At 34.7% G+C, this 18,712-nt stretch overlaps 1 protein-coding gene across 1 annotated transcript; it reads left to right on the top strand.

Annotated features, from left to right (window-relative positions):
- The first annotated feature begins 3 nt into the window (after positions 1-3).
- On the top strand, positions 4-17,627 carry LOC132564427 (sideroflexin-2-like). Its single transcript, XM_060229080.1, has 11 exons — positions 4-48; positions 5,403-5,560; positions 6,655-6,828; positions 8,917-9,012; positions 10,019-10,097; positions 10,755-10,840; positions 12,710-12,770; positions 14,460-14,526; positions 15,242-15,344; positions 15,892-15,939; positions 16,343-17,627. Exons 2-11 carry the CDS (start codon positions 5,403-5,405, stop codon positions 16,452-16,454), a joined length of 984 nt encoding a protein of 327 aa, XP_060085063.1. The 5' UTR covers positions 4-48; the 3' UTR covers positions 16,455-17,627.
- Positions 17,628-18,712: the final 1,085 nt, after the last annotated feature.

Genomic DNA, 18,712 nt, shown 5'->3' with positions numbered 1-18,712 from the left:
GAATTCTACGTATAATGTGCAGGTGCTCCAGCCAGAGATCTCGTCAAGGTATGTGTTGATATAAAATAATTCTTGTAAATATTAATAATGTCAGCCATATATGATACTCTATATGTACGAAACATGCATAGATGTTTAAAAATCATTGACATGGAACTCAGGAATGGCATGATCACAAAAGTAATCTGGAGAATGTAATTTGATCAAAAGTGTTGTCTGCTATCGTGACCTCTACTTGCTAAGTTGTGAGCCCCGGGATATTTGATATCCAAACTATAAATTGTATCACATTACTGTGCTGAATATACTAGATTTCTTTACAAAACTGGAAACATGATATGCTGAGGCCTTAGTATGGTATAATGATCACGAACTTAAAAAAATAAATAAAAATAATGTCATGGAAGTGCTATATATTACAGTACGATGTGTTGTGATACCACTATAGTCATCAAAGCCCAGACACACAGACAGCATTTCTATGTTAGAGCTAATGAATATTTTAAAGAATAAACCTGAGTAATGTGTACTCCTTAGAATAAATACAAGCTTCATTTCCATTTCACATTAGATACAGGTTCTGAATTAGTTAGGACTTGATGCATTGTAATGGCTGTTTTTTTACCTCTTTTCATAGTTTGTACCTTGTTCATAATCCGGTTACTGATGACACAGTATTGCAAACCTAAAGGAATCTACTATCTGGTCATAGCCCATCAAAATCATAGGTGAAAGGATGTGTTAAAGGGTAACAAGGAAAAAGATCCGATAATCAATTCTATTGTACAGTTATCCCTATGTATTTAATGTTCAACATTTTTATTTTTGATAATTATTTTGACATATAGATGAAAAGTAATTAAATCTCAGGTGATTCTAGTATTTTTAGCTTACCTGGTCCAAAGGACTGGTGAACTTACGTCATGGTGCAGTGTCTAACATCTGTCAACTGTTTAATAAAATCACTACTAGTCATGAATGACTTACCTTAGATATCAACATGGGGAAATGGAGAATTCAGCTTGTGAATAATAAAACATATTCACAATAAAGCTATACATGCGCCTATAACAGCAAATCTGTTGTTTTTGTACATATTTTCAATGTCACAACATTGTTTTTCTGGACTATTGTTTATAAACATGATCATGCTCGGTTTATTACAAGAAAGCAGAGTGGGTCACATGGCTTGTCATGTGACAAAGTCATTTACTTCTGCTGCAAAGAAAAGGTGAATTACGAGGAAAGTGTAAACAAATGCACATATCTTATGTATGACACTTGCTTTTAAACTTTTCTGCTAATTCTTGTTTGCAGTAAATGATTCTATAGTGATATAATATATAATTTTTAACAATCAATCTAAGTAACTAGTTCTGTTTTGGCTTCTCGTACAAGAATTACCCATGTCAATCACATGCGCTAAACTAGTGGGGCCCCAAAGTGGGTAATTACAATCAGAAAAGAAAAAACTCATGGTGCAGAAATGCACAGGAATTGCTACTCTGTCTGTTCACATTAATAGATATTAATACAGTGGGATGGAGGCACAACGTCCCACAAGTGAAAAGTTCAAAGGTTTTCTCCCTTGGGCTGCCGTGGATACCGAAAGGTATACAAGAGTCCTCACTAGATAAAAGTAAAATGCGTGTCAAGAGTGATGACAACACGAGCAGCTCCTTTCCAATTCACGATTTATTCGTGCAACAGTTGCTTACATGCTTTGAGTCCATGCAACCCGTCTTCAGAACAACAGTCCCAGATTGTTACATCATCACATATTGATAACAACAACATTAGTTGGTTACGTCATAAATAATGATAGAAATGTGACATAATGATCTATTAGATTAGGCGGAAGTCACCAAACTCTATAGAGTTAGTGGTTTACAATTGATTTAACTATACTATATGGGTTATAGAATTAATGACTCTAGATTAGAGTCTTCTGTTGTAATCAGTTACACAATAACAATATTATAGCATTGGAATAAATAACAATCGTTGAGTGTGACGATATGATATATATGTAAAGCTAACACAATGACTAACGATGTGAGTACATCTGTAATAAATAATGAAATAAGAAAGAGTTCATAATTAGAATGAGATAAAACTGGAATTAGAAATAACAGTTCTAAAAATAGATAAATATTCTATTAAATTCTATTAAATAAAAATAGATGAGTATCGTATACGTCGGTCCATATACGAAGTTAATGTTCAATGTTCAATCTGAGAACTCTGGTCTTCAAAGTCCTTAAAATTTGTGCAAATTCTTCTTGCCCTTTTGAATTATCCTAGAGGTATGTTCCGTATTTGGTGTCTGGGATGACAAGACGAATAGTGTAGATACAAGTGTGCATCGGTGGGTTTCGTGTACAAGATAGTACTCAGTGATCCATCTTCATTTTTCAACTCATATGTGTCCAGGAAGCTGATCTTGTGAGAGTGAATTTCATAAGTAAATTTGATAGTTGGGTGAAAGCTGTTGAGACTCTCTATGAAGGTGCAGAGGTCCTCGCTAGTGAAAGTCCAGATCATGAATACATCATCGATGTAACGCCACCAAACAAGGGGCTTTAGAGTGGCTCCCTGGAGGAACTTGTTTTCCAAGTCGTCCATAAAAATAGTTAGGGGGACAAATAGTCCCCATACTAGTTCCTTGTTTCTGCAGATAAAATTTGTCTTCGAAGCGGAAGCAATTCTTGGTGAGAATGAAATGCAAGAATCACAAAAGTATCCAAGCAGGGGAATTAATTTGATAATTGTTGGTAAGCGCATCTTTAACTGCCAATATTCCATCCCAGTGTGGGATAGCAGTATAAAGTGAAGATACATCTGCTGTGACTAGGATATTGTTTACCATTCAACATGTGTCGATGTATTCATTATGTATTCACAGTAACACCAGTACCATCATATTTTTACACTTAGAATGAATACCCCAAATTGGGCCCCACCTTGCAGTCAACAACAAACACACGTTGTCAATAGCAAATTCAAGCGAATAACACAACTATTTTCATTCAACATTTATCAGATAACACTTTTAGTAGTGTTGTTCATAACATATTCACGCGTCAAACACTGGATATTGGATTATAATCAATGACAGGTGGATACGTTATAATTATAGGGCTAACATTAAGCTAACCAGTCAAGCAGCAGCTTTGCAAATTCCGAATCTGTATTCAGTCCAAGATCCTCCTTCATCTTTCGCCATCTATCGATCTCCTTTCTAATAAAAATTCTTGCCAGTCCTCTTTTCTGGTCTGACTCCTTTCGTCTTAGCTTTTTGGCACTTTCTGTAAGGTAACTTTTAGGTCCTCATCGCCTTTTCATATTTGTGTCTGCCGTGTTGCTTCTTTCTAGGATTATATGCATGCGCAGCATCAGGGTTATGAGCGGTATGTATGAATTAGATCAAAACCGCACTGTTTACATTCTTTATTTTTTAGATATCAATAAAAATGGTTGCAGTGACTTTTAATTTTAGTAATTAACAAAAAGTCTTAGTTTTGTAACATACTATTGGAAAATAGAATTTTTTATATTGTTTTCTCGTTGTGTTTTTTAACGTTATAGTTGCTTTAACAGATTCTGACAAAAATCAGGGGAATAGGAACCAATTGTGTATACAAATTGGTGCTAGGCTCCAAGGGATCAGAAGAACGGGGCCCAACGGGAAATTTGACAAGTTCTTTAAAATCCTACTCCTTCTTTAGGTAGGAATGAATATCGCTGAAATTTGCTCTGAAGCATTCTTAGGTGAAGAAGAATCAATCTTGTACAAATGTAAGGCATCAACCACTTGGGGTGCTGAGAGATGGGGCTCAAGATGGGAAATATAATTAATTCTTTAAAATCCTACTGCTCCTGTAGGAATGAATGGCTATTGCCCAAATTTTAAATCTGAAGCATCTATTGATGAAGGAGAATCATTTCCGTATAAACCATAAGTCACTGCTTGGGGCAGTAGGGAAGGGTGGGGCCCAATAGGGGAAATAGAGTAAATTCTTTAAAATCATGCCTCTCCTGTAAGATTGAATAGATATTGCCCAAATTTGGTCTGAAGCATTCTTTGGTGAAGCGAAATCAATCTTCTACAAATATAAGGCATCAGCCATCTTGAGTATGGAGAGACTGGGCCCAATAGGGAAAATAGAATTAATTCTTTAAAATGCTACTCCTCCTGTAGGATTGAATGGACATTGCCCAAATTTGGTCTGAAGCATTCTTTAATGAAGCGAAATCAATCTTATACAAATATAAGGCATCAGCCATCTGGAGTATGGAGAGACTGGGCCCAATAGGGGAAATAGAATTAATTCTTTAAAATCCTACTCCTCCTGTAGGATTGAATGGATAGTGCCCAGATTTTGTCTGAAGCATTCTTTAATGAAGCAAAATCAATTTTATACAATTATAAAGTATCAGCCATCTGGAGTGAAGAGACTGGGCCCAATAGGGGAAATAGAATTAACTCTTTAAAATCCTGATCCACCTTTAGGAATGAATGGATATTACCCAATTTTGCCCAAATCAGTTCTGTATCCTGGCACCAAAGGATGAGCGGGGTGTGCCCAATTTGTGAATTGGAAGTTCTTAAAAATATTTCTTCTTCTGTTTGACTATAAGGCTAGGATCCGATAGTGAAATTGTATCAGAAATTGTTTGTCATATTTGAAATTCTTTTTTAAATTTTTTTTTTAAAAAGTAGCTGAGTAGCTTAATTAGTCAGCAGAGTGATGAAGGACCCTTGTTCATGATTTAAGAAGGTCATGATGTGGCCAATATCATGTTTACTTGATAAAATCAGTTATGTTAATGACACTGATGACAATATTGCATTGAACAATTTTTTTCTTTTCTGAAAACTCGTCTTTATCTTTTCTGAAGATTTGGAAAATAGAAAGATATAGTGTCATGACCTTTGGAATAGGTTTTTGGCTAGATATAGTACAAACTTTTCAGAATAGAAATTTTGTTGATGATTATTCTAGGTGACAATGAGTGAAATGGACTTGATCAATAATTTTTTTTTTCAAATGTATGTGTATTTTGAGAAGATAATGATTTTTAGCCTGGAATGGGTTTGACCTTGTCATATTTTAAGCATCACAGGTGAAAAATGTTTGTGTATGTGTAATCTAATTAAGATTTGATGTTCAAAATAACTCTATATGAGTTAGAGATGAAAGCTGAATGTACATTGGGACTATTTTACTGTTGACTTGATATATTTACACATAGCGGTGTATATTTGCCTTCAGTGTTGACATTACTTACTTCATTATGTACATGTACATATACAAGTGATCAGTAAGGATGCAGAATTATGTCTTTTTCTCAATGTCATCAAGTTATGTATGTTTATATTTTCATATTATGCTCTGAAGATGACCTTAGAATCTGCAGTTAATTTGAATGAGCCTATCTGGGACCTATCAAAGTTTCAAGGAAGACTTCGCTACTATGCTTGGATCACTGATACCCGTTTGACATTGATCCCAACAAAAACATTATATCAGTATAAGGACTTAGTGGACTACTACAGGTAAAATAGAACTACAAGTGTACTCTATATATGGCATTAAACTCCTTTCTGGTAATAAGTCCACTCAGAATTTTTATATTTTCAGATTCAGCAGAAAAATCAACATATTCTTATAATAAACCTAATTCTTCATGAGTCAAGGTTGTTCAATATATATATGAAGTGATTGTAACAATTCATATATGTATGAAGTGATTGTAACAATTCGTATATGTATGAAGTGATTGTAACAATTCGTATATGTATGAAGAGATTGTAACAATTCATATATCTATATGTATGAAGTGAAGTGATTGTAACAATTCGTATATGTATGAAGAGATTGTAACAATTCGTATATGTATGAAGTGATTGTAACAATTCATATATGTATGAAGTGATTGTAACAATTTGTATATGTATGAAGTGATTGTAACAATTCGTATATGTATGAAGAGATTGTAACAATTCGTATATGTATGAAGTGATTGTAACAATTCATATGTATGAAGAGATTGTAACAATTCATATATCTATGAAGTGATTGTAACAATTCGTATATGTATGAAGTGATTGTAACAATTCATATATGTATGAAGTGATTGTAACAATTCATATATGTTCATATATGTATGAAGAGATTGTAAGAATTGTAACATATATCTATGAAGTGATTGTAACAATTCGTATATGTATGAAGAGATTGTAACAATTCGTATATGTATGAAGTGATTGTAACAATTCATATATGTATGAAGTGATTGTAACAATTCATATATGTATGAAGAGATTGTAACAATTCATATATCTATGAAGTGATTGTAACAATTCGTATATGTATGAAGTGATTGTAACAATTCGTATATGTATGAAGTGATTGTAACAATTCGTATATGTATGAAGTGATTGTAACAATTCATTTATGAATGAAGTGATTATAACCAGCATTAAGCTTATTGCAGGATGAATACTACTCTTGGAAAACTTGAATATTTAAATACATATTCATAATGAATTGACAAATGTATGTATTTCACTTAGCATATTTGTATACTATAAACTAAAAATGATTTATGCTTTGAAAATAATAAAGGAAGTTTTTGTAATGTTTTTAGTAAAAACAAAAGCCTACCATCTGGGTTGACGGTGGCAGACTACCGACGTGCCCAGCAGGCAACACTGTCAGCATTTCACCCAGACACAGGTGTACTGCAAAATGTTATAGGAAGGATGTCTTTCCAAGTCCCAGGTGGCATGGTTCTTTGTGGATGCATGGTAACATTTTACAGGTACATTGTGTTATCCCATTAATTGAATAATAACATTGCACAGGTATGGTGTGTTAGGCCATTTTTGTTATCTGAGGCAAAGGGTCAAAATGACCAATTGCTATCATGTGTTGTTCGTTATTGTGCACTGTCCACCTTCTGGTGTCCACTTTTTTAACACTTTTCCTTTAAAACACTACTTCTGCTTAATATCTCGTTGGATTTCAACCAAATTTGGTCTGAAACATCATTGGGGCAGGGAATTATTTCTTGAATTGATTTGACTCCTAGGGCTCTGAAAAGGGAAGTTAGGCAATATTTTGCTCTAAAATGCTACTCCTTAATGTAATTTCTGGGTGGATTTCAGTGAAATTTGGTCTGAAACATTAATAGGGAGTGACAGTGATATCAAGCATGCATGAAGTGCTCCTGAGATTTCCTGGCCAAATCATATTTTTAGGTTTAGTCTAAAATCCAATGTAACTCATCTTGAACAAATAGTCTGAACTATTCACACCATTAAGAAAACAATTTTGAGTTTGATTAATGAATTAAAAGAAGCAGGTGATATGTTGTTTTCTTACAGCCTGGTCAAAACTTTGTAGATACAGTAGCCATTTTTAACCTGATTGCACAACTCTTTTTAATGAACAAAATTTCTTTTCTTTCCATATCTAATTTCAAAAAAAGTTCCAAGCCACTAAAGAAAATTATTATCAGTTTTTAGTTCAGCTAGTCAGAAGGGACAAGGATACTGCAGTGTCCGGTGTTGTCTGGCATTTGTCAACCTTTCCTGCAAATTGCTATGAGCAGATTTTAACCAAATCTGGTCTGAAGCATCCTCAGGGATAGGGGAAAACCAATTTTTTTACAGTGGGTTCAGGGCTCCCAGAACCTGAGGGATAGGGCCCAGAACATAAAGTTTTGCAATACTACTCCTCCCCAAGGAATGATTGTTTTTTATTTCTAAAATGGTCAGAAAGCATTCTTGGGAGAAGGGAAATCAATTTTGAATAAACACTTTGTTTCACTCTTTGGGAAGGAGAAGAATAGAGCTTATTCTTTAAAATCCTACTCCTTCTAAGGGAATATTTCGATTTTTTCCATATTCCGTCTGAAGCATTCTGTTGTGAAAGGGAATCAGTTCTTTATAAATGGTGGGTCTTGGTCCTTTGGCGCTAGAGGAGCAGGGCCCAAAAGAGTAAATAGAACAAATTTTTGAAATTCCACCTCCTCCTTAGGTGAAGATGAATCAATTTTGTGGTTCAGGTTTCAGCCAACTGGGTCAAGTGGGGCAGGGCCCAATAAGGGAAAATCAGCAAACACATTAACATCCTTCCTCTTTTGTAGGAATTCCTAGATATTGTTCCTGTTTTTTTTTTCATTTGTTTTTGTTTTTTGGAAGATTTCACACCGTTTTAAATAATAAACATTAAGGATGACACATGTACACTTTCATTCAGACTCACTCAGACATCGTCATCATTATGCTTGAGAAAAGAGGAACAATTTTTTATGAATTTGGATTTTGGTACCCTGAGGTGGGATGGGCAGGCCAAGTAATGGAAACAGAAAAAAATTTGAAAAATTCTTTTTCTTTTGGAATGATTTAATTTCATCCAAATTTGATCAGAAGCATCCTTGGGTAAAGACTTTGTTTTGTGCAAACAGTACATCTAACCTCCTTGTGGAGGAGGGGGGAGTCCTAATAGAGAAAATAGATGCCAGTATTTTAAATACTTTTCCTATAGCTTAAATTAATCAATTTCAGCAAAAAACACAAGATGAATGATACAGGCACTAAGGGCCTCTTGTTACTGTCACAACCTTTGGTTTGTGGAATTTAGATTTTCTTGTCAAATTTGAATTATCTTTGTTAGGAAACTTTTCTATGGTTTTGAATAATTTAATCCTGGTTACAAACGCTTAATTTATACATGTATATAAATATTTCATTGTGTTCCTAGATATACATGTAAAGCAGAAATCAAGAACAGGAATTTGCCACAGCTTCTAACTATATACGTAGTAATGTCAATGTATGTATACTGGTCATGGACCTTAAAAATTCAATGAATGAATAGCAAAATGTTTTTTTTTTCATTATAGGAGTCCGGCAGCAGTTGTATTCTGGCAATGGACCAATCAGTCATTTAATGCTATTGTTAACTATACTAATGCACCTGGCTGTTCCAGTGATACCAAGTAGGTAAATTTATGTTATTAAATAACTGAGGTTGAAGGTAGTTCATTAGAGGTTTAAATCATAGCAGGAAAATGGGGTTTTTTGTCTGTGTGTAGTTACATATATGTAAATTGTATTCTAAATACAATACAACTTTAAAAAAAAATTTACGAGGAGATTTTACATGCTCAAATTAAAAACATAAATAAAATGTGTACATGTACCCTCCAGTAAAGAATTAAGGCTTATAAATGGCTTCTTTTGGAATCATTAGAATATTACAACTATTAAAAAAAATCTCTTGTTAATAATAGCTAAATTAAGGGTCCAAAATTGGGAGTATCCCTTTCAAATTAGGAAGGTTGGCAAGTGTATATGTGTATTTAAAATTGGTTTCATACTTGTGTTTCATGGGTTTTTCTATGTTGCCTGAAGGGAGAGCATGTAGCTGCCACTTTGTACGTGCATCTGTTTGTCTGTCAGTCATAATTTTGTCTGGAGCATAGCACAAACATCAATATAAAACTTCATAGGAAGATAAATCTCAACAAGGAGATGTGCAGTGCACCAGATCCATCACTCTCTTTTGCATGATTTAGGAGTTATTGAACTTTGTTATTTTTCATACTTAAATTTTGTCTGGAGCATTACAGTAAAACTATAAGAAATATCAACACGGAACTTCATAGGCAGATAGATCTCAATAAGGAGAAGTGCCAAAAAGATTATATAACCTCCGTAAAGGAAATTCATACATGCTAGGTACCAATATAAACCATCCTGCTTTTATTATAAATCTGATGTAAATGTGCACTACATATGAAAAGGAATGGATATGGAAATTTTGTATACCAGGTTATTAAACATTACTTTTTTCAAAGATTCCTATGGAAGTAAATGTATTTCCCTTAAATCCTGACTCTGAATTTTTATTTTTTTTTAATTTGTTGATGATAACAATAACTGTATATATCACATTTTCTGGAAATATTACAATAGTCTTGCACATTGGAATTTCTGTTGTAGAAAAATCATGTTTGCATATGTGACTGCTACTACAAGTGCATTAGTGACCGCCCTAGGACTGAAAGCTTTCCTTGCAAAAGTGAGTAACACCTAATTAAAGGATCATTCAGCTGGTAGCTACAGGTACAAGTATGTGGACAGTTTCATGGGGAATTAAGTAATTGTTATAATTTTTCATATTTGTTGTTGACTTCACAATACTGAAAGGATCACTTGCTTGAATATACTATAAGTGTCACTCTATAGAATGCAGGCTGCAGAGGCTAAATTTGACTCATATTTCATGCTTCAGTGACTTAGATCTAAATCTGATTAAGAATTATATGGTTCATATCTTGGGTAATATATGTTTTGCATCAACAGTACTGGTATGAATGATGGAAATAGGGTTTTATAAATGTTCTGCAGAAATCTGGGAACTGTGTCTATGGTAATGTAGTGTAGTACCAAGAGGAGAGAGCTGGAAATATTGATGATGCCTTCTTTTTATAGCTTATTTCACAATTATTCGAAAAAAAAGTTATTAATTCTTTTTAAAAAATTAAACCTGATATTTACCCAGAATCTGATTCAGTTATATTAATTGTAATTAGTTATTTGGAATTGCCTATTTAAGTATTTTTGGTGATATTTATTAATTGATTTATTTAATTACACATATTTGTGTATTTATTTTTTTTATTTCATTTCAAATCATACTTATTAATCTTCATCATATGGAATCTGTTTTATTTAGAATGCTTCTGCCCTGCTACAGAGGTTTGTTCCCTTCGCTGCTGTGGCTGCTGCTAATGCTGTGAACATTCCACTAATGAGACAAAAGTAAGATTTTCAATGTGTAGAGAATGGACCTTATGGTGATATGTCATATACAGTCTACAGATCTTCTAATAATATCAAGACCATAAAGTAAGCCAACTTAAATCAGACCATTTTGAATTAATGAATGAAAATATAATTTTAAACAGCATAGACATACATTGTAAATATATGATCCATCATGAGGTAGTGTTACAGATACATATTTATGTGCCATCACTAGGTAGTGTGTCAGAGTCCTACCTGTATGTGCCATCGCTAGGTAGTGTGTCAGTCATATATGTATGAACCATCACTAGGTAGTGTGTCAGTCATATATGTATGAACCATCACTAGGTAGTGTGTCAGAGTCGTACCTGTATGTGCCATCACTAGGTAGTGTGTCAGAGTCGTACCTGTATGTGCCATCACTAGGTAGTGTGTCAGTCATATATGTATGAACCATCACTAGGTAGTGTGTCAGAGTCGTACCTGTATGTGCCATCACTAGGTAGTGTGTCAGAGTCCTACCTGTATGTGCCCTCACTAGGTAGTGTGTCAGTCATATATGTATGAACCATCACTAGGTAGTGTGTCAGAGTCGTACCTGTATGTGCCATCACTAGGTAGTGTGTCAGAGTCGTACCTGTATGTGCCATCACTAGGTAGTGTGTCAGAGTCGTACCTGTATGTGCCATCACTAGGTAGTGTGTCAGTCATATATGTATGAACCATCACTAGGTAGTGTGTCAGAGTCGTACCTGTATGTGCCATCACTAGGTAGTGTGTCAGAGTCGTACCTCTATGTGCCATCACTAGGTAGTGTGTCAGTCATATATGTATGAACCATCACTAGGTAGTGTGTCAGAGTCGTACCTGTATGTGCCATCACTAGGTAGTGTGTCAGAGTCGTACCTGTATGTGCCATCACTAGGTAGTGTGTCAGTCATATATGAATGAACCATCACTAGGTAGTGTGTCAGAGTCGTACCTGTATGTGCCATCACTAGGTAGTGTGTCAGAGTCGTACCTGTATGTGTCATCACTAGGTAGTGTGTCAGAGACCTACCTGTATGTGCCATCACAGACATACATGTATGTACTATCATTAGGTAGTTATCACAGACATACATGTATGTACTATCATTAGGTAGTTATCACAGACATACCTGTATGTACTATCATTAGGTAGTTATCACAGACATACATGTATGTACTATCATTAGGTAGTATGTCACAGACATACATGTATGTACTATCATTAGGTAGTTATCACAGACATACCTGTATGTACTATCATTAGGTAGTTATCACAGACATACCTGTATGTACTATCATTAGGTAGTTATCACAGACATACATGTATGTACTATCATTAGGTAGTATGTCACAGACATACATGTATGTACTATCATTAGGTAGTTATCACAGACATACCTGTATGTACTATCATTAGGTAGTTATCACAGACATACAGGTATGTACTATCATTAGGTAGTTATCACAGACATACATGTATGTACTATCATTAGGTAGTATGTCACAGACATACATGTATGTACTATCATTAGGTAGTTATCACAAACATACATTTATGTACTATCATTAGGTAGTTATCACAGACATACATGTATGTACTATCATTAGGTAGTTATCACAGACATACATGTATGTACTATCACTAAGCAGTGTGTCTCAGACATACATGTATGTACTGTCATTAAGCAGTGTGTCACAGACATACACATATATACCATCACTTGGCAGTGTGTCATAGATGTACATGTATATATACTATATAGAAAGTATGCTAAAGACACATGTTACAAAAGTCTTTATTGTAAAATAATGAATTGGTTTGTACTATCACTTTATCTACTTCTTTATTTACAGTGAGATTATAGATGGAGTTACAGTTTATGACGAAAACAATAAGGAAGTGGGGAAATCCAAGGTAAGACACTATATACTAGCTAGAGTCCAGGTCTGTTCCCTAAATCTATACATAAGCTAGATAGGGTCCAGGTCTCTTCACTAGATCTAGACATTATCTAAGGTCCAAACCTATACATTAGATAGGTTCCAGGCCTATACACTAATTTGTTTTCAGATCTATACATTAGCTAAGGTCCAGACCTATACACTAGCTTGGTTCAGGCCTAAACACTAGTTACAGTACCAGTCTATACATCAACTAAGGTCCAGACCTAAAGAGTAGCTGATGTCCAGGTTAATACATTAGCTATGGTCCTGGTCTATACAGATCTGTACACAAGCTAGGATCCAGACCTACACATTAAAGTTCAGTCCTGTACACTAACAAGGGTCCAAGTCAAAGCTAGATAAAGATCTGCTCTATACACTGACAAGGGTTCAAGTTTATACACTAACTAGGTTCCAGGTCTGCTCACTTACTAAGGTCCAGGTCTGTACACCTGCTAAGGTCCAGGTCTGTACACTTACCAAGGTTACAAGGTCTGCACACCTGCTAAGGTCCAGGTCTGTACACTTACCAAGGTTACAAGGTTTGTACACATACCAAGATTACAAGGTCTGCACACCTGCTAAGGTCCAGGTTAATACATCAACGAGATTCAGGTCAATGTACATGCTAAGGTCCAAGTCTGTACACTTAATGAGAGTCTAAGTCCAAACGGTAGCTAAGGTCCAAGTCTATACACTAATGGGGATCCAGGCCTGTACATTAGCTAGACTCAAGGTCTACACACCTGCTAAGGTCCAGGTTTATACATCAACAGCATTCAGGTCTATGTACATGGTAAGGTCCAGGTCTATACATTTATGAGGGTCCAAGTCCAAGTCTATAACACACTAGTTCAGGTTTTACTCATTGGCTTAGGTCAAGGTCGTACAATAGCTAAGGTCCTAGTCTATTAGCTAGGGGTCAAGCTGTTTACACTAGTCAGGTAATGCTGTTCACAATCTGAGACTATTTAGAGATTGTTTAGAGGCAAAATGTACTGTTTGATTTGACATATTACTTACTCATTCATTTTTCTCTTATTCAAGTAATGCTAACTGGATTTAAAGATCACTGAAAGAAAATGAAATACATCTGTATGGCAGAATTAGATTACAAATGTGGCCTGAAAGTAGTTCAAGTATCTACTAATTTCTTCTTTTTATCGCATATAGTCATTTCAAATGGCTGTGTATTAAATGCAGGGTTGCTATCTTAAAAAAGTAATTTCACATATCTGTTATTTTCATTTATGGGATTCTGTAAAAGTCTTAGAAGATTTTATCTTAGCAAGCCGTGGCATGCAAAAAATCAAATGCTAGCAGCCATTTCGTTCTGCCATTCTCAATTTATGATGTAACATTGTTGTCCTAAATATGACATCATATTTTATTTCTGACTAATGCAGCTAATGAAATATGTTTCAAGGTATATTAGTGACATATACACAAAAATATTACACTGGTGAATGATTCACTGGATGACACTGTGATGAAGCCATGATACTGTATATGTTATTGTAGTATTGATGACAGCAGTGAAGAAAAAAAAGCACAATTGATCTCACCACAGAATGTGAATAACTGAAGAGACTGGTCTCCACTCTGATACCTGACTGTTTTTTTTATCATAATTGACTTTGATACCATTGTATCTTTATAGTATGCTGCTATGAAAGGGATCCTTCAGGTGTTTATATCCAGATTATTTATTGTAACTCCCTGTATGAGTAAGTATTATCAGTAGGTAATGTCTTGTTTGTCATCTTATATATATATATAATATATCAAGGGGCAGGAATTATAAAGATAACTAGTAAGGTTGGCCTTAGATGTTATGAAACTAATATTCATGGTATAAACCCCTGTTTTAAGAAGTAAGTGGCCCATTCTTGAGAGTATGTTAACAGTGTCAGTATGGATTAATAGGTTTTGAATCCTTCATTTCAAGTAAACTTTAATTGAATGAATTAATCTGACATCATTATTGTTGTGAACTCAATGTGTTTACGTCATTGTTTTATAACATAAGTTGAAAGATTCTTACAGGAATGAAGTATGTCTTATCTTAAATTATCTGCCAGGCAGGGATAATGATGACAGCATCTTCTTGAATTAATATCACTTTATATTGTTATTGAAGTTTATTGCACATGAGCCTCAGTAAGGTCAGAGGTCAAATGTCTAAAGCCACAAGGGTCATCAAGAGGTCAGAGGTCAAATCTTCCAATACACCAGGCTAAATAAGGGACCAGAGGTTGAATCTCCTAATACAACAACACCAGCATATGGTCATATCAATCTTGATATAAGTATCTGTATCAGGGGATAGTTGCTAATTGGAGTTGATCTCTCATTGATTTCTATGAGGTCTGTAATACTTTCAGCATTTAGATTATGGTTCTACTGTGACATGATGATATGGATATTTACTCTTTATTTCAGCTTTGATACCTCCTGTCATGATGCGGTTAGAAAAATACGCCTGGATAAAAAAATATGGCCGCTTTGTCAATGCACCACTCCAAGTCTTTTTCTCAGGAATTTTGTAAGTCTCCACACATGCACTGTTTCTTAACTATGTATATATTTTTATGTACAACTGTTGTTTTTCAACTGTCTGTATGTATATACAGTGTTATTTTTACAGTTATTTTGGTATTGAATTTTAATCTGAAAATTACTCTACAGAATCTGTAAAACATGTATCTTAAAAGTACATTGTATTGAAAAATTAGCTTATTACTGTGTTTGTCCACTTATAAGTCCTTTTCTTGTAATAAGCCCACCCTTGTCTACTGCTATTCAATAGAATTACAAGCTTATTAACCTTAATATGCCTACCCTTCTGACTTTGAGTAAGATTTTGTTTGTTGGGTCTTCTCCCTATCCAAATCTCACTTTGTTGTCTATTGTGTTTGTCTTTGTTGTCTATTGTGTTTGTCTACCCACAGTTTATTCCTGTAATTTTCATGCCCTTTTCACTAAGATTGAGTCGGTCAGATGACTAATGCTGTCTGGCCAGTACTTTCGGTTTAATATATTCGTGTGGTTATTTTATTAAAATTATTTTATTGAATCCTTCTGTTTTACAGTTTTGTTGGCTGTGTTCCTATAGGTTGTGCACTGTTTAACCAAAGATGGTGAGTAGATATTGTACTAAAATGCTGCTTTCTTGTGTCAGTTATTCATTATAGCATTGGAATGGTGAATGGGAGATAACAAGGGTTGTCTGCTCTTTAGCTTCACAGTGCTTTTAGCCATGGGAAAAGGGTATGAAATAAGAATGGATCTGCTGATTTTACTTTGCTTACAGACACGCCCTGATAGAATCATAAATGCTACATTTCAAATGTTGATCAACAAGTTTGTATACATAACACATTTAATGACTTTATCTATACACATATATGAAATGCTGTAGTATGGAGAAAAAACAGAACATTTTTCTTTACTTTCACAGCCATTTACATGTTTACATAAGTTGTATGTTATCGTCTTTTTGGCAGTGACCATTTTATATGATGTTATTAATTTCTGTTGTAGTTCAGTAACAACTGAACGTCTGAAGACAGTTGAACCAGCTGCATATGAGAAAATGAAAATGGACCTCAATGGTGAACTCCCACAAAGAGTTTTCTTTAACAAAGGACTCTAATGCTGTCAAATAGATCTGGTGATATTCACTCATGAACCTGCCAAAACAAATCATGATTCTTCATATGATTTTCATTCAAAATGTGCTAAATTGTGACATGATCATTAACGGATCATTGATATTGGTTTTTTTTGTATGATGAGTTACATTTACAGGAGTGATGAGTCACCTATGTTTCATTATACAGGTATCATGAGTCACCTGTATTTTATCTATAGGTATGGTGAGTTACCTATGCTTCATGTAAAGGTGTGATGAGCTACCTGTGTTTCATGGACAGGTGTAATGAGTTACCTGTGTTTCATGTACAGGTGTGATAAGTAACCTCTGTTTCATGTACAGGTGTGATGAGCTACCTGTGTTTCATGGACAGGTGTAATGAGTTACCTGTGTTTCATGTACAGGTGTGATAAGTAACCTCTGTTTCATGTACAGGTGTGATGAGCTACCTGTGTTTCATGGACAGGTGTAATGAGTTACCTGTGTTTCATGTACAGGTGTGATAAGTAACCTCTGTTTCATGTACAGGTGTGATGAGTTACCCGTGTTATATGAATAAGTGTGATGATTTACCTCTGTTTCATGTACAGGTGTGATGAGTTACCTCTGTTTCATTGACAGGTATGATAAGTTACCTCTGTTTCATGTACAGGTGTGATGAGTTACCTCTGTTCCATGTACAGGTGTGATGTGTTACCTCTGTTTCATGTACAGGTGTGATGAGTTACCTCTGTTTCATGTACAGGTGTGATGAGTTACCCTTGTTTTGTTTGTAGGTATTATGAGTTACCTGGGTTTCATTTACAACCTGAGTCACAGATGGTAGACAGTGCTGTGACTACCCTATATTTAAGTATTGTGATAATATTAAGTATTAAAAACTGGCTTCATTGTAGAATACAGGTACATATCTACTTAATACTCATTTTATGAAACCCATATTTAGAAACAGAGAAATATACAATGTAATGGGCATTCTATATGATCTATATGATTGATTTTATTTTTAAAAAAGCAACATTTACATTATTTATCTTGTAATTCACTCTTTATAAAGAAATTACTCCTGTATGTTTATGGTAAATGATGTTACTGCTGAGCTCCACTTGTAGTGAGGAACATCTGCATTAGCCATGATTTAGACTCTACAGGATAGAAGTGCAAAACTATACATAAAGGTCACATTAATGAATCCTGACCGATAAGTCACCATAATGTGTTCTGACAGATAGGTCACCATAATGTATCCTGACAGATAGGTCACCAAAATGTATCCTGACAGATTGGTCATCGTATTGTGTCCTGATCAAAAGGTCATCATATTGTGTCCTGACAGAAAGGTCACCATAATGTGTCCTGACAGATAGGTCATCACAATGTGTCCTGACAGATAGGTCATCATATTGTGTCCTGACAGATAGGTCATCATAATGTGTCCAGACAGATAGGTCACCATATTGTGTCCTGACCAAAAGGTCATCATATTGTGTCCTTACAGATAAGTCATCATAATGTGTCCAGACAGATAGGTCATCATATTTTGTCCTGACCAAAAAGTCATCATATTGTGTCCTTACAGATAAGTCATCATAATGTGTCCAGACAGATAGGTCACCATATTGTGTCCTGATCATGAGGTCATCATATTGTGTCCAGATCAAAAGGCCACCAAAATGTGTCATGACAGACAGGTCATCATAATATGTTCTGACAGATAGAACATCATAATGTGACAACACAGAAAGGTCACATTGATGCAATCTGACACAAAGGTCACCAATTATGTCGACCTCACACAAAGGCCATTGTAAGTGACTTCACCTGAAGTCCACTGTAGTCTACCTCACACAAGTCTTTGTAATGTGACCTCACATAAAGATAATAAGAATGTGACTATTTTGTTGTAATTTGACCTCACACAGAGGTCCTTTTAGTCTGATAAACTTGTACAGAATGAATTGTTGAAACAAAGGTCACCACATTAGAATGACCTCACTGATAGGTTATCCACTTGTACATTTTACTGGCAAATTACTTTCACTACAACATCCAATGACATGAATGTAATTATCTCACAAAAAAATAATGAAATAAGGACACATAATGGTGACCTTTGCATAGTGTAATGTCAATGACCCTATCTAGTTAACTTATCTAATAATTAGTTGGATTTCTTTATTATATGAGGATGTTTTTCATGTTTTAATGTGTTTTCTTAAAATATTTTGATATGTATAAGTCTTTCAATAAACATTTAT

This window comes from Ylistrum balloti, unplaced genomic scaffold (assembly GCF_031769215.1).
Source record: "Ylistrum balloti isolate Yb309-2 unplaced genomic scaffold, AGI_CSIRO_Ybal_v1 Utg372270, whole genome shotgun sequence".
Classification (NCBI taxonomy): Eukaryota; Metazoa; Mollusca; class Bivalvia; order Pectinida; family Pectinidae; genus Ylistrum; species Ylistrum balloti.
This window is presented reverse-complemented; position numbering and strand designations above follow the sequence as displayed.